Below are 23,319 nucleotides of genomic sequence, written 5' to 3'. Positions count from 1 at the left end.
AATATAAAGACGCATATCCGAAATAATGATATCCGGAAACCACGAATTCGGATCCGGATATTAAATCCACGGATCCGGATATCCTAAATTTCTTGGATATTCGGATCTGTACCACACAAACATCATCTAACTGGTTTTTACCTGCATAAGCATACCTAGTATCATTATATAGTGATAAAGTAAACATAAACAAAACATAAGACTTCATGCTGAGAAAAGGAGAGAAGGGATCGTGAAACAGAGAGGGAGAGAGATGGAGAGCTAGCGGATATCCAACAATAATTACAGCTTTCTTTATCAACTACAATAATTATTAATTAATTATACATTTATTAAAAAAACTACAATAATTACACTTAAACTATTAAATTTATTATGAATATAATAATGGGAGACCTTGTCTATTATATATAAATAACTTTTTCACATGCATCGACACCATAAACGACACATGAGTCATGACATCATCTAACTAGTTTTTACCTGCATAAGCAACCATGCCTATGTCATATATAGTGATTTTTTTTTTGTCAACTGTCATATATAGTGATTAAGACTTAAGACTTTCATGGTGAGAGAGAGAAGGGATCGTGAAAGAGAGAGGGAGAGAGATGGAGAGCGGAGACCGAGAGGGACAGAGATGGAGAGCGGAGGGCGGAGACCGAGAGGAAGAGATATATTTCCTAAGAGAGGAAATTAAAGAACACAGATAAAAATATACTATATGTTACAAAAAAAATAGTACATAATATTTTCCTTTTTAAGAAAAAAATACAGTTAAAAAAAAAACTTATCAGTGTTACATAACTATCAATGTTGCATAACACACTACAAAACAACTTAAAATATAAATAAAAATAAAATACTAATTAATTATTATATATAATATATTTATTTGGTAAATACGTATACCATTTATTGAGCATGAATAATCACTTACGAGTTATATACAACCCCTGTGGGCCTGTGGCTGAAATTTACAAAACCATTAGGAAGTTGACATATCCTTTTTAAGAAACTGGTTAATCTTACGTTGCTTTATCCATTCATTATTTCATTAATCGAGCTCAAACACGCTTGACCATTAAATTTTCTGAACAAATGACCAAAAACGTAAATAAATTTTGATGATATAGATAATTAATCAAGTTTCAAGCATTTTCATATATATCACCACAATTAGACATGAGATTATTATCCGGGATCCAGATCCGCTCCGGATCCGCTACGAAAATAGGATATCCGGAGTATCTGGATCCAAATCTGGATAGTAAAATCTTGGATCCGTCAAAACCGATTCCGGATATCTTAATTTTTACGTCCATATTTTTATAATATATTAAAAAAATTAATTTCATTAATATTTATTTTTGATATATTAATATTTATACATAAATTAGTCTTATAATATTATATTTTAATTTTTCCAATATTATACATATATATAAAAAATCTTAAATAAATATTTTATTTAATTATTATTTTATAAAATTTAGTATTGTTTTTAAAAATATATTTTTTAATTTTTTTTACGGATCCGGATCCAAATCCGGATATTCGTGGGTAATATAATATCTAAACGGATATCCGAAATACAGATATCCGGAAGCCACGGATCCGGATCCGAATATTAAATTAACGAATTCGACGGATATGGATATCCTAAATTATCCAGATATCCAGATTCGTCTCAGCCTAACCATAATGTTGCATGAGCTTCTCTATAACATAGTTACATCACCACATACATCATATTAGGAAATTGATTCTCCATGCACATGGGTTGACGTAGTCAATATAAATTAACAATGTGTATCATACAGTAAACCTCTATAAATTAAAATTTTGAGATTATGCTAGTTCATTAACTAATTTAAAATAATTCCCCCTTTTGATTTATATTTTTAAATTTTGTTTAAAACATAAGAAAATATTTTATTTCATGATATTATATATTAGTTAAACTTTATATATTTAAATTTCATCTATTTTTATTAGATATGTATGATAGATTACAAAAGCAACATTAAAATATTGAAATGAAAATGAAATTAGATATCAAATTTATTTTAACGATTTTTTTTTATTATGTTTATATAAAATGTATATATTGTAAATATTGATTTATGATTTTAATGAGACCATATTAAGAGTTTTCTAAAAATTGTTTATCTTATTATTTATCGAATTATGTCATACTTTTTAGATGTCCAACTTAGAGCATATAAATTTATAAATTTATTGTGATTATTAATTTATGAAGTATTAATGTATAGATATTCTACTGTATTTAGACATATATATCACTCTCTTATTCTAAACACAAGCTGCACTAGTTTATTATTTTGAAGTTCTTTCTTTTTGTATTACTGAAAGTTAATTTTGCATAAATATGGTAATTGGAGGGTAGTTTTGAATTTTTTTTCATTTATCTCCACAAGTTGCACAATTTTATTTATAGAATATGATCCTCTTCCTCTCTGTCAGAAATTGCCGATGTTATATAAGATCCCTCTTTCTGCTGCAAATCTAAGCAAGTCCAACCGTGAAAAAGTTTTACAAGAGACTTCACTCCTCCTTCAGTGGCTCTTCCATTTTTAATAGTAAGCTCTTTTGGCTAGTTGGATGTCTTTGATATTTGTTTATGTATACATATATATATATACATGCCCCAGATGATAAATTATTACCAATTTTAATATCAATTATGCATTATGATATATATATATATATGATATTTCACTCTTCAGCTTCTCTATGGTTATATATGTTACTGTTGGATGTACTTTATATATTTTATAAAACAAAATTTGATGCAGAAAAAGGTTTAGTGTCGAGGATGGATCCAGGACATTGCATTTACAAAGTATCAAAGTCAATTCGGAATGTGAAACCCCAAGCCTATAGACCTCAGGTGGTCCTCATCGGTCTGCATAATCGTTCTATAAAACAGACTGCTAACGACGGTGCTGGAACGAGTAGTGATCAAGGGTACGCATATTCACATACGATTTTGTCATTATCATGGTTCATGGAGCAGGTTTCATTAATTGAGATTTGAGACTTGAGATAGAAATGTAATGATTAGGAAAAAAAATAGTTGAAAATTAACCGCTGGAGAATAAATAGTTTGTGTTAAGTAAACAAAAAGCCATCAAACAAATTGATAGATTAAATACTGCTACTCTATTAGTTGGGCTTTGTTTCAAAAAAAACAAAAAATTAGTTGGGCTGCGGAATTTTTTACAGCCTTTACTACATTTGCTTACTAATCAGGCTTTAAATATTTTAGTGGATCATATATAAAATATAAAAAAAAGACAAAGAAGATGAGAGAAAAATACATAAAATTTTGAGTGAAAGGTGATGAAACCGTTAATATTGAGAGTTGCTGAATTTTTCAAGTGTTATGATAATAATTAGAAAAAAAACAGGAACTTTTTTTTACAGTTACTAAACATCTACAATCAAACGAACGTGGTGATACATATTTGTTTTTTTTTGTACAATGTTAAATTTAATTTTTTATGATTTTTTTTTAATTTTTAAGGTTTTTAAAAAAAATTACACATGTCAAATTTTGATGGCTCAAGTGACTTGTGCTTTATTATATAAAGCATAACCACATTCAAATATTTTTTAAATTTTGGTCTAGGTTCAGTATAGATCTTTGCGGGTTTGGTTTGAGTTTGAATACTCATTTAGTTATTTAAAATAAAAATTCATATATGCTTTAAAATTCTCAAAAATACAAAATAAAATAATAAATAACATACAAGTTTGAACATCACATGTCTAAATATCTAAATTCAGATAAAATTGGTTCACGTTGAATATTTGGAAGAAAAATCATTAGGAGTTTTGGTGTTGTAAATGTCTTTTAAACTATTTTGGATATTTAGTTTGGGAAAATTTCATAAAAATACCCTAAATAAATTAAGTTAATTTTTTTTAATATACAAACTTTTTCGCTATCCAGTTTAATACATTAACTATTTTTTCATTTTAACACCCAAAATTTTAAAATTTTGCCCATTTTAACAACCAAGCTATGTTTATTTTAATCAAAAAATTAATAAGTTTCAAATAAAACTAAAAAATATCTAAATTTCACGAAAAAATCTTAAATTATTTTATGCTTTAGAAATAAAAGTAACTAAATGATGGAAATCTTAAATTCTGTAATAAATATTTTAAATTTTAAATATTAAATTTAGTTTATTTTCTGAAATAAAAAACGAATTTCTTTATTTTCATTTAAAATTATTTTTCCAAAATTACAATTTCCTCCATAATTTAGTTACTTTCTTTCCTATAACTTAAAATAAAAGTTGAAGCTTTTAAGCTTTTTTAATTAGATTTTGGAATTTTTTAAAATTTTGTTTGAAACTTATTAATATTTTTGATTAAAAGAAGCACATATTGGGTACTAATGGGCATAATCTAAAAGTTTGTGTATTAAAATGAGAGAAATAGTTAGGTTTCAAACTGTGTAACGAAAAATTTGGATATTAAAAAACGTAACGAAGTTTAGTTTGAGTATTTTTATGGAATTTGTTACATTTATTTTTGGCTATTATTATATATATTGAGGTTTTCTGAAAATTTAAAAGAAATTATATATTTTATTTTTCGATATTAAATCTAAAAGTACTTAATATATTTAAGTATATAACTTTTATTCAGATAGTTTTGGATATCCGAAATATTTAGGTTCAGATCGGGTTCAGTGTCGGTTATCCAGATATTAAAATATGAACCTATTCGGATATTCAAGCATATTCTGTTCAGATTCAGTACTACTTTTTGGACCAAATTCAGTTCGGTTCCTCGGATTCAGATATTTTGCCCAATCCTAGTTAATACAGCTCTTTATTGTTCTTTTTTCTTTTTCAAAGCAATTATTACAAGAATTTAAGAGCTGTAGGATTTTGTCACACAAAAAACAAACAACTACAACAGAAATCTAAAACTCAATTCTACGAAAATTAATCTATAACTACAGCCATACCAATCACAATTAACCTAATTTCTAAATAATTTACTATTGGTAAATCCAAAAGAAATGAAGTACCAACTAAATTTTGTTTGTAACTTTCACGTTAAAAGTCTATTTGAGAATTTTCTTAATATAAAGCTTATTAAAGTTACATATATAAGACTTCAAATTTTTAACAGTTTTAGAAATGAGATAAATATCTATGTAGTAGTGTATATGACTTATATGATAAAGTTCTTTTACATTTTTAGTTTGTATGTGTAAAGCTTACTTAAATAGATATCTAAAATTTAACTTCAAATATTATCAAAAGAAAATAACTCTCAAAAACTTATATTGGAATTCTGTTGTTAATATGAAATGATATTTGGTTGAATATTGATAGAAAATGAATTAAAAATTTGGTACAAAAACAGTTTATGGAAAGTATCTATCAAGAAAAAAAAAAGTTTTGGTTAATTGATTAATATGGTGATGGATGCTTATTAGGCAAACCAACAAAACAAAACAAAAGTATGTGAACATGGAGAAACAAAAGAAGACATACTTAAAATCTTTCACAGAAAAAGTGGGGCCAAAGTCTATTCAGGATATGAAGGAAATCATAATAGCAGAAGAAAAAAATATTCGGGGAAGCTATGAGATATCGACCGAGTGGGTACCACCTGAATCCTTCGTGGACCATATCCTAGAGGATTCAGTTTTCATCATGGAATTCATTATCACGCATGGTGAAAACTCACATGACACTAAGCACACTGCAGATGTGAAACAAGATCTCATGTTGCTTGAGAATCAACTTCCGTTTTTCATTTTCCAGAAACTGTTCGGTTCACATATGGAGAAATTGGGTATAATGGGGACGGTTGAACAATTCATCCTGAACTTCTTTTCCCTGAAGATAAAAAAGAAAACAAACTTCAGGCATTTCACAGACATGTTCCGGTGTGTTTATGAGGAATCTCTTGAGGAAACTCCAAATCTGAACGACTTGACTGGTGAAGCTATTGGGGAGATGGCGAACGCGGATAACCTGTCCCGTGCAGGAGTGAAATTCAAGGTATTGCATCTTTTATTTCCTCTTCTTTTTAAGTTTCGTTTTCTATATTGATTTTTTTCTTCTTTCTGTAAAGCTTTACCATCCTGAACGAAGAGTCCATCAGCAGTTTTTAGAAACTGTCTTTCCACATGTTACCACACTAATGCTTTAAATTTTAAATATAAATCAAAAACAGTAACAGCATTGAAATATTGGTATTTCTCATTTAATAAAAAGACTTACATAGTTTCTCCAGATAATGATGTTCTTAGAAATTTTTAGTCTTTTTATTTTGGATTTGGATATATATATATATATATATAGTTACATTTTGGGTAAAAATTTCCTATTGGTTTTGTTACGTTTTAAAGTTTGAATTCGACATTTTAAATTAATGTTTTGAAAACGCTCTGAGAACAGAATATTCTGAACCCTTTTTTGTTTCAGACACCCAGTCAATGGAAATCGTCAGAACGAGACAGATCTCACAGCGGTAATTTACAGCCGATGACATCGATCTCCAGCGGAAAGGAGACGGATGATTATTCGCTGCATGTGTCATTTAAAGAAGGTTGCTTAGTAATGTCGAGTTTCCGTGCGGACGAAGCTTCTGAAACCATTCTAAGAAATGTCATTGCATTTGAACAGTCCCATGGTGCTGTAAACCCCTTTACATCTAACTACATAAATTTCATAAACTTATTAATTACTAACGAAAGAGACGTTGAGGTACTCACGGCAGAAGGTAAAACATATCACGAAATCAGTTTATACATTTATCTCTTAAAAAGATAATAACAAACATGTATTGCTTGAACACACAGGGGTACTAAGAAACCGTATGGGTAGTCCAAACTTGGTGGTGCAGATGATAAACGATTTAAACCGTGGCCTGAAGGAACCGACAAGTTCGCAATACCGCAGCATAGCCATGAATCTCAAAGCTCACTATAAATCTCGGAGAAATAGGTATTGGGCCACTCTCAGCAAAGTGTACTTCCCCGACTTGTTGACCGGAACAGCTACATGTGCAGCCGTGTTTCTCTTGTTTTTGACTCTGATTGGGACGGTGGCTTCTGTAATCCAAGCTTACAAAAGCTTCGAGTCAGTGCCACCGACCATAATATATATGACATCTAAAGCTGACCAAAGAAAGGATGCCCCTTAAACTGGAGGAGATGAGGTTCGGAATCTTCATCCACAAGACACATGAACTCTTTCAAGCCACTATATATTAATTTAAATTGATGTCCTTAAATTTTCTTTAAAGAAAATAAATAAATATGGCGCCTTGCTTCGAGTAACTTCTCTATCTTCTGCTTGTTTCCGAGTCTTCCTTTTTTAAGTATTCATGTATTTTGGTGGTTGGTTGTTTATTTTTGTAGAAGACAATTGTGTTTTAAATCTATGCAGTTTCTACGTTATTGTTCCTCTTTTTGCAAGAAGCCTCACACATATAATATACGAATATATGATAGCTAAGTGTGTTTACTGATGATTTCTGGTGCATCAGGTTTTAATCGTCACAAACAAGAATACCGAACATTTTAAAAGATAAGCCACCGTTTTGGATTTTGGTTGTGTAGAAAACTAGTAGGGGCAAAGTAAAACCACGATGGGAAATGTAGTCTCCCTCGACTAATGTCAATCGGCAAGTTATTTTACCAAAACTAACATGTCTTATTTAAGAAACAATACCAAGAAACAATACCAAAAAACAAGAAAAGACAAGAGCAAAAAAAAAACTCAGGGCGACCACCGAGCCAACATAAGGAAGAAGAGATCGAGATACGTATCTATGTTTTGGATTCGGATTTGTGAAGGTATAGTTTGCTAAAGACGTGAGAGCCGTAACAAAGTCGATGAAACAAATTAAGATTCATAATGATGTCTGTGAGATCTTCTGATAGCTCTAAGCTAATCTGGTCACTCTTCAAAGCAAGAGATTGTAATACTTAAAACACAAGACATTTGATTTTGGGTAGTTATGACTACCTTCTTTCTGTTGTTTTCCATTTATATAGAAAAGGAGATGGAACTGAGTTACTACAATACTGGAAACAAATAACAAACGTGCTCAATACCGTCTTAACCAATATAATAGCCCTGGACAAAACACGGAATATAGACCCTTTTATAAATATTATCTATATTTTTTCTTCACTGCATTTTTTATAACTTGAGCTCTAAGAGCATCTTCAATGCAATACTCCATTTTTTGCACTATAATGATACAACACCAAAATGGAGTTAGATTTTACTCCAATGTATTACTCCATTTTTTACACCAAAAAGAATATTTTAGAATGATCCTACTTTTTTTTGTCATCAATGATCCTACTTTTATTTAATTAATAATTGTTACTAATACTTTCTACTTATGAAAATGATCAATTAACTCTAACTATCTATATTTACAAAACTTCCATAAAAAAATAATTCATTTAAATTAAACATTTATTATTAAAAACTACAATCTAAACTATTAAAACATGAGTACAAATTAATCTTGACCCTAAGTTTTCTTTAAAAATTACAATAAAATGCAACTGGTCTCTGCACAGTCGTTTTATACATTAACTTCTCTATTATACATTAACTTTTTTTTTTTTTAAACATTAACTTCTCTACACCGTAAATTCGATTAACAATCCGTTTTGGAAACTAAATTCACGGGTTTGGTTTCGTATAAGATAATATTGTTTTGAGCCTATTATATCTATCTGGCCCAGATCATAACTATTTATATTTTTTGAATCCAAACCGACGAACTCTATAACCAGTTGTTTATAAATTAGCTAACTCATTACAAAACAAACAATTGATGATAAGTTTACAAAATGTTATTGATAGCAAAACATTTATAGACAACAATATTCTCATTGACGATGTCTTATGCATGATCTAATCAATATTAAGTACATAAAGGTCGAATAAAAAAAAAGGGCTTTGCTTCATGTTCAACGTTCAACGATCTATATTGTTAAATTATTACCTAATTTTTCATGATAACAAAATGGCCCAAACGTTTAATTTCAATTAGGGTGGCTTAATAAAATTAGCAAAAATGTGTACTTATTTTCGTAAGTTGCTTTTAATAACTTGCAATCACTATTTTTAATGTTTCTCTCTAAATAGTATATTTGTTTAAAAAAATATCAATCTAAAATTTTATTAAGCATATTCAACTTTAAATCCAAATATTAATATTATAATTTCATAAAACCAGCAAATGTACTTTAAATTTTAATGTTTATATTTTACACTTTAATTTTTACTTTACCAAGTAGAATGGATAAAAATACAATAAAACAAAAACACAATCTCATATAAATAGACGCAAAATACATGGAACATGATGCAACGTTGTCAAAAATTATGAATATATAACAAGAACATAAACAATTATATTTATGAGATTTTTAAAAACTAAAAAATGAAGATACATCCGCGCGGGTGCGCAGGTCAAAAGCTAGTAATATATATAAGATATCAGATTTTGGTTCAATATTGAGCATTGGAATATTTTTCACAAATGGTAAATTGGTGCATTTCATAATGAATAATGAGCTTCTTTATCTTTGATTTACCTAAATTGAAGAAGAAAATTTTAAAATCGATCATTTTCATTTGTTGGACGATACTTCACTGATCTTAGCGGTTCCAAAAATGATTTACTCGATTATTAAATTACTTATTTTATAATTTTTTATATATTTTTTATGTTTAGTTTTGATATTTTATTAGTTTATGCATCTTTATGTAAAATTATTAATTAATCTCTTATGGAAATGATATTTTTATGTTATTGTACTATTTTTAAATATTTAAGTATGAAATAAAAACATTTAAGATTTAAAAGATCATTCTCTAAATAAAAAGGTTTCAATGGAGTAACCTTAGCCATTACTCATTTTGGAGTTGAAAATAGAATGGGATAGGAATATATTTTACTCAAATATGATGTTTGGAGTAAAAAATAGAATATGATTGGAAATAATTTAAGACCTTAAATAAATAAATAAAATATATCAAAACTAATGGTGAAAGTACAAATTTCTTTTTATTTTATTTTTTAATAAATAAATTAAATTTACTTAATTATAGACCTTTTTAATAATTTAACAAATTGAAATAGACTTTTTAAACAACACAAATTTTTTTTATAGATCCATGGATCCATGGCAAATGCGTATGTTGCCATGGGTAAGAGCCGGCCCCGACTCTGCTACAGAACAGGAAGTGGAGATATGCTCTGTTTTATTTAGCTGAAACAAAATAAAAGAGAAAGACTAGTCAATTGACTTAGTTGAGATTAAGTTCCTTCACACGTACAAGTCCTCTCTTCTTCACACGTACAAGTTTGTCCTTGACATGGCTCGATGTGGTCAGAAACGTGAATATATTGCTCAAGCTGATAGCATTTTCATAGTTAAAAACAATTTTCTGAACACCAAGCAAATACTTCATTGGGAAGTTATTAAATAATGGGTTATCTTTCTTCTTCTTAAGAGTAGTATTTATGAAGCTGAGTTTTCTGTGCCTTGTGTGTTAAGTCCTTTATTTTTTTAATTAGGGTCATAATCAATGTTTTTAAAATCGGGCCGGAAGCTGAACCGGATAATTTTTGGGTCCGGTTTAATATGGTTCAACCGAGTTAAACCTGGTTTAGTAAATTTTTAATGTATAAATTTAAAAGTAATATTAATAAATATAATACATAATTAAAATATAAATGAATTTAAAATATAAATGAATTTAAAATATAAAACATTATAAATACAAACTAGTTTTATGTTTATATGAATGATTTATAGATTTTTTATAGTTTTAATGGTTTCTATCAGCCTAATAACTCTGAAATATAATCCAGCTATGGTCGAACCAATTATTAGATCCAATCCGGTTATGTAACCGGTTCATGGTCGAACCTGGTTCAACCATCGGGTCGGTTCGGTTTTAAAAACACTGGTCATAATATACAAAAAATAATAAAGTTATATTGTATCAATCTTCTAAATTATATTGCATTACTTTTTTCCTTTACTTGTATATGAATTTTCTCTTCAGTAAACATCTCTCCACTCGTATATTGTCTTTCAAAAAATTGAATTCTATTATTGAAAATCATTTAACCCTTCTTCATCTTAGATCTTTCATTAGTTTCTGTGGTAAATACATTTTAGTTTTTTGCTACAAGACTAAAATTTTAAAAGATGTAGCAAGTGTAAGAGTTGAAAGAAAATAATGTGGAAAGACAATTTCAATTTTTTATAAAGAAGACGATGTTTATAAGTGAAGAGAAATGTCCTAGCGAAGACGATATGCTTATTGCCAGTCCTTCTTATATACCATTTATAAATATCAAAATCTCATCATCTTATTATTTTACAAAAAGATTCGCCTCTTGTAATTTGATTCCTTATGTAATATTGGAAAAATATTTATGTACAAAGGTTATTCAGCATGTAGATGTTATGTTGGTTTGTATTGCTTCTTATTATGTGGTGTTAAGAATTATCGGAATGTTGGAGTGGGAGTGATTTCTATCTCTCACGGGCCTGCTGTTTCTATTAAGGCTAGATGTTAGACTAAAGTTCTTTCTTGCACACCTTGCTTGGACCATTCCACTCGATCGCGAAAAAGCTATGTTTGGTAGGCTTATATTTTAATTACATTTATTTCTATTTTACATGTTATAAGAGACCCAGATCCGGATTTGTGATTGTAAAGTTTTCCGGAGACTTGATGAAGTCATGTCCTGTACTTTTTAGAGAGAATTGGTTAAATGGGAGATACTTTGAACTTGAGTTTGTCCCACTAGAACTTTTAAAATTTTAGACCATTCTGGACATGTTTTACTCTTCTGTAATGGAAAATAATATTTTTAAGTTTTAAAATCTGAAACATATGAAAACTATTACAAACATAAGTAAAACTATTTACATGTATTTTTTGTTAAAAATAAATAGTAGAATTATATTTTATTTTTATGTCCTACCTAAACATAGATCATTCGTTCTGGATGTCTACTTAGTTTAGAAATCAGACTCAAAGTATTATATAAAGATCTGTCTAGTGCATAAAACGTAAACAACATATCACATAATTATTTGTTTTTAACTTTATTTACTAACATATCTCATGAAAATCCAAACAAATGGTATGTCAAACGTATGTATTCCAATCATTTACACAATTTAGTAGATTAATAGATTATTTGCATGATTAGAAAAAAGTCTTCAGCTTTATTTTTTATTATAACAAATGTGTTAAGAATAATAAAATTTTATGAAAAATGAAATATATATATATATGTATATATCTAATCTATTAATTTAGAGTTTTACTTTTTATCTACTTAACCTCTAGATGATGAGTAGTGAAGGATGTCATGGGAACTAGAGAGAACACACAATTCTTCTAAGTCAGAGATTGAAACCGACGATGTCATTAAGTCATGTAGTTAACACAGTAAAAAAAGATCGTTTTAAAAGAATGAAATATACACGAAAACACAATTTTCTTTTTGCGGAGTAAACTGTTATATTTTAGACCTGGTCCAAATTTAAAATATGGCAAAATAAATAACTGATTAGTTGGCTCAAATTTTGTTTAACATATGGTCAATAACTGATTTCAAATAATAAGTATTTAACAATTTATTTTCATCTAAATTTTGAAAATACAAAATTTTGTACCAAATATTATATAGCGTATTTATAAAACTAATTAATGAAATATATTATATATGTTAGTTACCTTTGAAATACAAATTTGCATTTTATCAAGTAATATATGGCTATACAAGCATTTATCTGTAGACAACAAATCGTTTCATTATATGTCAATTATCAACATATTGGATTGTTGTCACGGATAAAATCGGATAAGATCGATCATCACATTAGTAACAAAAACCCTAAACATGCAAATCATCTAAGCTAATATTTTAAATTATACAATAATTTCATTTATTAGTTATTAAATTACTACAAAATAAATATAATCTGTGTTTTAACGCGGATCAAAATTTAGTATGTTATAAATTATTGTATGTGCTCTATTGAGATATATTTACATATACTATTTTCCTGACAATATTACACTTCCAACAAATTTCTACAATCTTAGATTTTTGGTTTCTTTAGTTATAGCGGTCAACTTTAATTTATTTAATCTGATCTTATGGATTTACCTTACTTTTCGACACCGAATGCTCCCCCAGCCATAAGTTTAGTTGGTCAATTTTGTGTCTATATTTAGCTATCACCTTAAGATATTATTTATTACAAATAGAAACTATAAATACTATACCTTTGAGTCTTTGGCGTCTTTAGATCTGAAAATGAACCATCTCATTATATTTGTATTAGTTATTGCTATGTGTTTAGGTTTGAATGAAAGTAAATCCGGATGCTTTCCAAACACTGTAGAATTTAAAAATCAACTTGGACCTGGCAGTATACTCAAAGTCAACTGCACGTCCAACACAAATGAAAATAAAGGTATCCATGATGTCAAATTCAATGAAAAATACCAAATTTCATTTAACGAGGCAGGGAAAGAGAGAATAGTGTGGCGTTGTCATTTGAGGCAGGGTAAGAAAATGGAGCATTTTCAAGAGGTATGGAGTCTTTATGTAACAGCGCGTTCAAAATGTGGTCAGATGCGCTCATACACTGCTAAACTTGATGGGATTTACTTAGTGACAAATAATCAACCCACCAATCCAAAACTTCCTTGGAAGTAATGTGTTTTTTTCTTTTCTTTTCTTAAGAACTAATCATTTATGAAGCTAAGTTTTTATTGTCTCTAGCGTAAATCCGCCATGCGGACGGCCGTGTGAATGAATATAAAAATATTTTAAATTGTAAGAAAAATTATGAAAATCTCATTCTCATTTTATTATCAATTAAAATAATATTAACTTTAATTATTTGTGTTGTTATTATTATTAGACAAATATTATCTCATCTTTTAAAGAAAAATCTATTAAAACATTAGTGGCTTCATTTATTGTTTTTAATATTCATTTTACTTGGCTATAAAAGAAAGTAAGTGGATATGATAATAACAACCTTTTGTAGTTATTTCTTTTCTCTTATACATAATAGTTAAATTATTAAGAACAATAAATATATTTATATTTAGTTCACCCATGATCTGCCGAGGTTTAGCCATGATTATTAATCAAATTCTTATATGTAACTCATTGCATCACACACATGTAGATATATTAGTCATGAGTATTGTGTAGAAGATAATATAACGTTATTTCGGTTTCATTAATTGTAACTCATTGCATACAAATATGTAATAGACAATGTAGACATGTAGAAAAAAAAATATAATGTTGCAATATTGTTTGTATGTCAGAGTAGAAACATATCTCGGTTGTTTTAGAAACAATTTTAAAAATGGAGAAGGGAGTAGAGAAACAAATTAGGAATTTTCTAGAATTCGTAAAAGGTTCTCAATATGCATCTATTGGTAATGCTCTAGAACATGCCAACAACTATGCTTAAGCATTATTCTAGGAGCCGACGATGTGGCTGAAGACTGTATCCTCTGTGCTTCTTAGTTGCTTTAAAACTCGTCGGGATCAGCAAGTTCGTGACCGATGCATCACCTGCAGTGTTTCACCAGCTGGTTCATTCTCATTATCAGTAGGACCGACACAAACATTGGTGGTAAGTGAGTCGCTCCAGACATATATCATTGCGAGGGCCACAGTTGCCACCCTGGGTTCAGAGACAAAATACTGTTAGTTCATAGGTGGTTGCAAAAAAAAAAAAGGGTAACACATTAAACACTTTAAAATTATCTTGCTTTAGGGAAGAAGTCTGAAGTAGATGATGGGCTAGACTCAATAGAACTTTTTGTGTACATCTCTTGGCTACAATGTTGGTGAGCCTCTTCTATATCTCACGACCTCCTCCTTCGTATCCACTTGACGTCATCCTTTGGTATCACTTTGGATTCAGCAGCTTGGTTCTCTAACGTGACTGTTGCAGTGCTAAGAGCCATCTTTAAGATTTGCTCTTCTTCTCAGCCTTTTTTGCTTCAGGAGCATCACTTTCAAACACAAACGATTTACGGCTCAAAAACATGTACTGGAGATTAAACACAAAGCAATTATGACATCAAACCTCGGCCGTCCAAGTTCTTCTAAGCTCACAGGTGCACTATTCCAGGACCATAAGCTACTGGTGTCGCCCTAATCATCCAAAGATTCCACTTTTTGCTCCTGCAGAAAAAACAAACTCGATCAATGAATCAGATCTTGGAAACACTCAATTGCTCATTTCATTTGGCAACATAATGTATTTCAAATCCAGTTACATATAATCAGATATCAACAGAGATTCAGACATCTAAGATGTAAACTGAAATTAAAATAGGAAGAGACGCAGGGACATCTGCTAAAACTGCAACACAAAGAACACAATACAAATCAGCATCAATCAAACGATGAAGAAATCATACTAAGAATATACACAAACAAAAAAAATTAAAGTAAGAAACAAAATCGTAAAATGCAACAACTTTTCTATAAACAGCCACAGAAATTGTAAATAAAATGCAACGGAATCGTAAAATGCCATAAAATAACTAAATCAACAAAAATTATAAAAAAAAAAACTATATAACATAAGCGTTAAGCTAACCTACTTTTCAACTCAGATTGTAATCATAACACGTTGTATTCTCTGAGTTTCATTGTTAAAGGTGACCTTGATGCCACAAACAACACCTAAAACATCCGCATAAGACATGTGTAACAGCCGCTGAAAACATTATTAAGCTCTAAATTTCAGATTAAAAGTTAGAGCTTGAGAAAAGGATGAGTAGCCAAACATACCCTGCAAATCCACGTCAGTATTAGTAGTAGATTCTCTCTTCCCTCAACAACTCAGCAGGCGCTTGAAAGTGTTGAGTCTATGATCCCCAATAAACCTTGGACCAACGTTGTCTGAAAATATTAGTGCCTACAGCCTACAGTCAGATGACATGCATCGAATAGATGAATCAAAAATTTAAAACTGAATAAAAAAGAGGAAATTATCAGGAGTGTTACCTTCTCATCGAAAAAACCATGTCCAAACCCATAAACTCTTCATATTCCTTGCCTACAAAAAACGAAGAAGACGTGTCACAACTATCTCCTTTCAACGATCTGCCTTCAAATCAAAAGAATTGGAGCTTAGTACTCGCCATAGGTGGAAGCGGTGTTTCTAGGTTTTATCAGTTTTTGATTATAAGAAGGTTTGAGAATTTGCTAGACATCGATACAACACATATATAGTCCTTGAATTGGTAGGGCATTCAATGAATCTTGATAGTAGAGGAGAAATGAATTCATTGCCGTAGGAGTTAATCCGTAGACTTAAATGGGGGGGAGACGATCTGACGTAGGTTATGTGCCTCATAGCTCAAAAAGAATAAGGACTCGTATCGTTAACAGTTAAGAACGGCAGCGTTTAACTAATGGTACTGTGTATATAGATTGATATGGGCCTAATCAAGTGTAGATGCAGCCCACGACATAAGCATTCCAAATTATGAGGTGAAACAAAAAGCCCATGACGTATACCTTTTAATGAAACGATGAGTTTTGTGTTTATGGTACAGATGTCGCGCGCAGGAGAGCTTAATTTATGACATGACATCATAGCTGGACACTGTGGAAGATATTCACGCCCTACTTTATATATAAAGATGTGCGCCAAGTCTTTTTGGGGTTAAAATGTACAATGTATAATAAAATATGAGTTTACCTGTACTCATAATCATAAATCTTATAAATTACATCGCTTTAATTTTGTTTTCCAGAAGTATAATAATTATAACGCTTATAGACAGTGGCGGACCTACATGCAACCAAGGGGGTTCAATTGGCACCCATAAAAAATATTTTCTCCCTATAGCTTAAAGATTTATTAAGCTTGAACCCGTTGGTTTTTGGTTTTGACAAAGAATTTTATGTTTTGACACTTCTAATAAATTTTCCTCGGTCCACCACTGCTTATAGAGTATCCAAAAAACAAAGAAAACACGCATAATGTATTTTTTCAAAAGTATAATAAAGATGTACTCTGAAAACTAATTTGATACAATAAAAATATAATAACTTCTCTTTCTAATAACCTACTCTTTTTTCTCTTAACATATTTCTTCCCCTCCAGCTTTTGGTGTTTCTTTTTCCGTTTCGTCTGACACTTCATATGCGGTTAAGAGATATCTTTACTGAAGATTAGGTTGCGAATCATGAGTTCACTTTTGATAACCTTTCACATTTGTAGTCTTTCATCCACGTTAGCGGTCCGAATCTTGTAGGTGGTGGTTCAGTTTGATTTGCTCTGGTATCTAATACTAAAGGGCATGGGCGGATGCAGGAATGTATTTAGGTGGGGGCACATATACATAAAACTATTTTTCAGCTCGGAGCATTTCATAGACACCATGAGAATTACTGAAGGAAAATTTAAAATGTGATGGGAGCACGTGACCCCATATCCTTGGCTGTACGTCCGACCCCTGCTAAAGGGTTTTGGTTCTTTCTCCATGTTCAAGATGGCTTGGGGTGTTTGCTTTTTCATCCGCTGTTCTCGTAGTTGTTCGATTGAGCATTTTTAAACTACTCTTTTATTTAGGTATTTTTCTAATGAACCCACCAAGGGATTATGTAATGGATCTCTTTATTTGTCTTTCTTTATTTTCTCTTTTTCTTTTATGTCGGTATTATATTGTCTCAAGAAAAAAACAAAAGAATTATAATAAAAAAAAATCTTTAGAAAAGTAAGTCGATAACTTGATATAATACTTTATAGATTAATATATGTGTGTTGCATGGATATATATATATATATACTATTGTTAGGATAGTACACTTCCAAGATTTTCTAGTCTTAAACTTTTGATTTCTTTAGTTATAGACTTAGTAGTGGTAAAAAAATTCAAGTTTAATTTATTTGATCTGATCTTATTAATTTACTTTTACTTTCTGACACTGAATGCTCCTCCGGCCATAGGTTTTAATCGGTTAATATATGTGTCCAGATTTAGCTATAAATTATAAATACTACAATTTGTGTCTTTGACGTCTCCAGATCCAAAAATGAATAATCTCATTATTTTTGTGTTAGTTATGTGGTTTGCTTTGTTACAAAAAAAATTATGTGTTTTGGTGTGAACAAAAGTATATCCGTTGCCCTCTTTACACTTTATTAATATAAAATCCAAATGAATCGGGGTGATTGGTTGAGATGTAGCAATAAATTTGAACTTTAATTTTTGTCTACAACCATAAAAGATAGAAAAAACTGAAAAAATAGACATTTTGAACTTTGGTTTGTCTCATTAGGATTTTCAGATTTTTTTATCGTTTTGGACATGATTTACCTTTCTATAATGGAAAAGAAAAAGTAAATTAAATTTTGAAAATATTAAAAATATGAAAACTATTAGAAACATTAGTATAACTATTTATATGTTTAATTTTTTAATTAAAATATTGGAATCATATTTTATTTTATATCTTAACTGATGATACCCATTCAGGTCATTTAATTAGTCTAGAAATCAGATATTAAGTATTATACATTGATCTATTTTTGCTATATAAAGCAAAAAAAAATTACTTATATATTCTACTTTGGATATAATTCGTTCGGTTGTATTTTTTCAAAATATCGTTAGTCTATGTAAAGCTAGATTATAGATTGTAAAACTAACTCTATTTGTTACCTTATCTTGTTTATGTGTCATAATCCGATCCAGCTATTACCTAATGCTACACATGATGAATAATTGATTTTCCACCCACTATGCAGTGACAACTCTATGTATGATATATATTATAGCCAAACCACAAAAGTATGTAAACTTTCTTATTTCGGTTAATATATTTCCTAAATATACATGAAATCTAACATAAATCTCGCACAATATCTTCTATTCCATGTTTTGCGAATTACAAAATTTGTGGCCGATTTGAAAACAACCAAGAGAGGGACCATTCTGAAATTGCGAGGAGGTCTGAAATGCACAATTGAAAGTTTTGGTTTATCCAAAGGTCTTGTCTGCAAATGAAGAAACTTTGGGGTCAAAATAAAATATATCAGAAGCTTAAGGACCTAATGGATAAAAAGGAGAAACTCCACCATTGTTGCTCAAGCTTCCTCCGTGACAATGGGGATTGAAGATCCGGTGACGACTGAGATGCTCCGATCTTAGTGTAAGGAGACTTCGTGGTGACTGAGCAACTTTCGGGGAGGTTTGTGGCGAATTGAAGACGACAAGACGGCTTATCGAATAAGACGGTCGCGGTGGCTGAGATTGGTGAGCACGGGCCGCGAGCTCGACCGAGCAAGACGACGATATTGGTTCGGTGCTGCTTGTCGGAGGTGAACGGACGACGACGGAGGTGAGCTTGATGGCGGATTGGAGACACAGTTCAGACCAGAGAGTCAAGCTTCAAGTTGGTGACCACGAACCGTCGATATATGCGTCTCCAAGCTTCGACTCCAACCTTTTCTAATTCATCTTTTTTTAACTTAACAAAATTGTATTAAAAACAATTAATAAATGTTAAATATTCTAGTTAAATTTAATTTAGATTAATTTAAGGATATAATGGTATTAACGTTAATTAAAATTCTAATGGTACAAAAATCTTAGATTAAGTTTCAGGGAGACAAACCCAAATTCTAATTGTACCATGTTTTCCAATTTTCTCTAAAAATTATCGATCATGTTTAATTTAGTTTTTAAAAATAAAGTCAAAAAGAAAAAAATGGATGTAATAGACTTGTTTGGTAAAACACAATTTTGTAAGCTATAGACAACAATATAATTTTTTGTCAGCAAAGTTTTTTTTTTCATTTAATTCTTACAGCTACATTAGATACATATAAATCAAAAAACAATTATAGACAAAATTCTTATATAATATAAAATAAGAATTTGTTTTCAAACATATAAATTTGCGGATATCTCTTCCACTTTGTTTAATACAAGTAAATCTATAAAACCATATAAACTTGTTTTCAAACATATTCTTATATAATATAAAATAATAAGTAAAAAGTAGTGAAAGAATATGTTCTGTAAATATTTAGATTTTATTACTTGTCACAAAATTTAAGAAAAATTGTAGGTTTTATAATGATTTTATATTGTTTTCTTAATTTCATAAATTTATAAGTAATTTTGTGAATAAAATTTATGTTAAAATAATAATTATACAAAACTATACATTTAAAACTATGTATTTGATTATATATATATATATATATATCTATTTGTTTATAAGCCGGAGAGGAGCGGGTATCCGCATCCTAAACTTTTAATATTTGTGATTTTTTTCGTTTTAATAGATATTTATTTTTAATATTTGCTTTGCTCCGAAGAAATTTGGATATCCAAATTTTTCGAATCAGAACGAATAACAGATCAAAACAAATTTTATGGATAAAATGTAGAACCTACTTTCAGACTCGTGTTTCTTTAGTTATAGTGGTCAACGTTAATTTGCAATTTAAATTTATTTGATCTTACCTTACGGTTTTACCTTACTTTTCGGCTGCGAATGCTCCTCCAACCATAACTTTAATCGAGTAATATTTGTGTCTATATTTAGCTTCTTACCTTATTTATCACAAAAAGAAACTATAAAAAATACGCTTTGGGTCTCTAGCATCTTCAAAACAAAAAAAGATGAATAATCTCATTACTTTTATGTTAATAACTGTTATGTGTTTTAGTTCGAAAAGAACTTCCGGATGCAATCTGGTGGAATTTCAAAACCAACTTGAACCTCCTCGTAGTGTCAAAGTCAACTGCACATCGAACAAAAAGGAAACTATAAGTGTTCAAGAAATAAAATCCAAAGGTAAATTCAACTTCCCGGTTAGGGAGAGAGGCAGTGGCGATAGGATAGTATGGCACTGTTATCTAAGGGATGGCAATCATTTTATTGACATATGGAGAGCATACAGAGGAGCCTCCAGGAAACGATGTAATCAGATACGCGCATATATTGTTAAATCTGATGTCGTCAGCTTAGTGAGAAATAATGAACCGACCAAGCAAAGTTTTGTTTGGATGTTGGCACGTTCTTAAATAATTTGGTTTTGTTTCCTTACCATTTTGAAGCTGTGTTTTTTGGTGCCTTGTGCGCTAAGTCCTTTTTCAAATTTGAGAATATAATATAAAAAAGAGAATAATAAAGTATTGTCTCAATATTCTAAAAATAAATAATAAAGTATGAGTTTATTTGATATATTTATTGCATTATATTTCCCCTACTTGTGTATGAATTTTCTCTTCAAAAGACATTTCTTCACTCGTACATTCTTTTTTTCAATATTCTGTTTGAAGAAAAATAAATAACTCCACGAAAATGAAAAAAAAAAACAGTCCCAAATTCCATGGAAATAACTCCACAAAATAACCAGTTGGAAGAAAACTCATGAGTAGTGACAAACCAACTGATCATCACAAATAAAACCAGGCTAAGACCATCTCCAATTTATTCCTCTATTTTTTCCTCTATAATAGAGGTGAGTTTCTCTCCAATGTATTTCTCTATTTTTTTCTCTATAAAAGAATATTCTTAAAAGATTATTTTTTTTTATTTTATAAATAACACATTTAACTTATAAATGTTGCAAATTAACCCATTTATTATAACTTTTAATTTTTTTTCATAAAATTGCAATATTATTTAAATTAAACATTTTATTACAAATGACATTAGAAAATAATAATAAAACAAAATAGACATTATCTAAACATCTCATTACTATATTTTTTCCCATAAATGGTCAATTAATGCATTCCGAAGTGAGAAATGAGCTTCTTTATCTTTGATTTTTCTGAATCAACTTAGAAACTCCTGGAACCGATTATTTTCATCATTTGGTATTTGGACTTCTGGTGGTGGAGCTCCTCTTCCAATACACTAGAAGAAGGAAATAAAAAATTCTTAGAGAACCTAAAGAAGTCAAGTGAACAAAGACAAACATCAGTTGGAGATTCAAAGATAAAATTTTGCTTTAAAACAGATGAAGGAAAAAAAAAATTATTTTGTGATGTAAATTCCATAGAAGATCCAAATGTCCGTGAACATTTCCAAGTAAAGAAAGCACATATTTTACAAAAGCGCAGTCACTAGCAACAAAATCAGCAAACTCCTTCTCCACCCACGTCGTTTGGACAATATTTTAACATTTTTTGTGGATCCGGAAGTAATTTACCGGAGTATTAAGTTGTTTCAACATGTTGTATTGATTAATATTTAAGTATTAAGTTGTTTCAATATTTAAGTTTAATTTTAATATGTTATCAATATGTAAAATTATGTTAAACTTTTAATAATTAAATTTTAATTAATAGTTTTAATTATCAATATAAAATTTTAGATATCATTCATTAAATAAAAAGTCTGACTTTAAAATAAAATAATTAGTGTGTAAACATAAAATAATTAGATATATTTTTATTTATTTTATTTATAATTATAAAAATTAAAAATTAGTATGTAAACAAAAATATGTGCATTTATATGTTAAAATTGTATTTCTTCATAAACATGTATTTTAGTTATAATCACAAAAGTTAAAGGACTATTTTGTAAATAAAAAAGTACATCTCTATTATAGAGGAATGCTATTTTTTCCCCTAAATATAGAGGAAAAAATAGCAATCACTATTATAGGAGAAGAAATAGAGGTGGGTTGGAGTAGATTTTCCTCTATTATAGCATATAGAAGTAAATATAAGGGTGGGTTGGAGATGCTGTAACTACATGCAAATGACGCAAAATGACACGGAATTACGAACAGAACTAACTTTACGTAAAGCAATTGTAATAATATATTATATATTCTATATGACCTATGTGTCTATTGGTTTAATATAAAGTTTAAGTTCGTATTAATGTTTTAAATTCTAATATAAAAGATGATGCCGTGATGGATTGGTTTCGATAAAAGAATTAGAATATGGGTTTATTGATAACCTTCCTCCCTTGCCTTGTTTAATTATAAATGATTATTCTATAGTGGTTATATACAATCATTTGTGTATATGTGTTATAGTTGTGTTTGAATCACATATAACATATAACACATATATTAATCACATATAAATTATAGTTTGATTATAGTTTGTACCTGAAAGAGTACAAATGAAAAGGTGTGGTAATTGAAAAGGCACAATAACATATGTGTATATATATTCACATGTGGTGGTGGTTACAATTGATGAGGACACG

The 23,319-nt window shown here is 29.5% G+C and overlaps 1 protein-coding gene and 2 long non-coding RNA genes across 12 annotated transcripts; 1 reads left to right on the top strand and 2 right to left on the bottom strand.

The window, feature by feature from the left end:
- The first annotated feature begins 2,276 nt into the window (after positions 1 to 2,276).
- On the top strand, positions 2,277 to 7,462 carry LOC106406795 (UPF0481 protein At3g47200). The gene is made up of 5 exons (XM_013847532.3): positions 2,277 to 2,603; positions 2,820 to 2,991; positions 5,489 to 6,059; positions 6,486 to 6,783; positions 6,863 to 7,462. The coding sequence occupies exons 2-5, from the start codon at positions 2,840 to 2,842 to the stop codon at positions 7,204 to 7,206; spliced, it is 1,365 nt and encodes a 454-aa protein (XP_013702986.2). The 5' UTR covers positions 2,277 to 2,603; positions 2,820 to 2,839; the 3' UTR covers positions 7,207 to 7,462.
- A 6,911-nt stretch (positions 7,463 to 14,373) lies between these two features.
- LOC106384997 lies at positions 14,374 to 16,434 on the bottom strand. Of its 10 annotated transcripts, none has more exons than XR_007319005.1 (5): positions 16,120 to 16,434; positions 15,904 to 16,037; positions 15,710 to 15,829; positions 15,191 to 15,288; positions 14,374 to 15,116 (listed from the first exon to the last, which is right to left on the bottom strand). It is a non-coding gene; the product is annotated as an uncharacterized LOC106384997 (long non-coding RNA). The 10 variants fall into 10 exon arrangements; XR_001277062.3 differs by having other exon boundaries at positions 15,714 to 15,829; XR_002655712.2 differs by having other exon boundaries at positions 15,710 to 15,795.
- A 2,462-nt stretch (positions 16,435 to 18,896) lies between these two features.
- LOC125581340 lies at positions 18,897 to 23,293 on the bottom strand. The gene is made up of 2 exons (XR_007319004.1): positions 19,205 to 23,293; positions 18,897 to 19,123 (listed from the first exon to the last, which is right to left on the bottom strand). It is a non-coding gene; the product is annotated as an uncharacterized LOC125581340 (long non-coding RNA).
- Positions 23,294 to 23,319: the final 26 nt, after the last annotated feature.

This window comes from Brassica napus, chromosome C2 (assembly GCF_020379485.1).
Source record: "Brassica napus cultivar Da-Ae chromosome C2, Da-Ae, whole genome shotgun sequence".
In the NCBI taxonomy this organism is placed as follows: domain Eukaryota; kingdom Viridiplantae; phylum Streptophyta; class Magnoliopsida; order Brassicales; family Brassicaceae; genus Brassica; species Brassica napus.
Note: the sequence above shows the minus strand (reverse complement) of the source record. Positions and strands in the feature narration are given on the sequence as shown.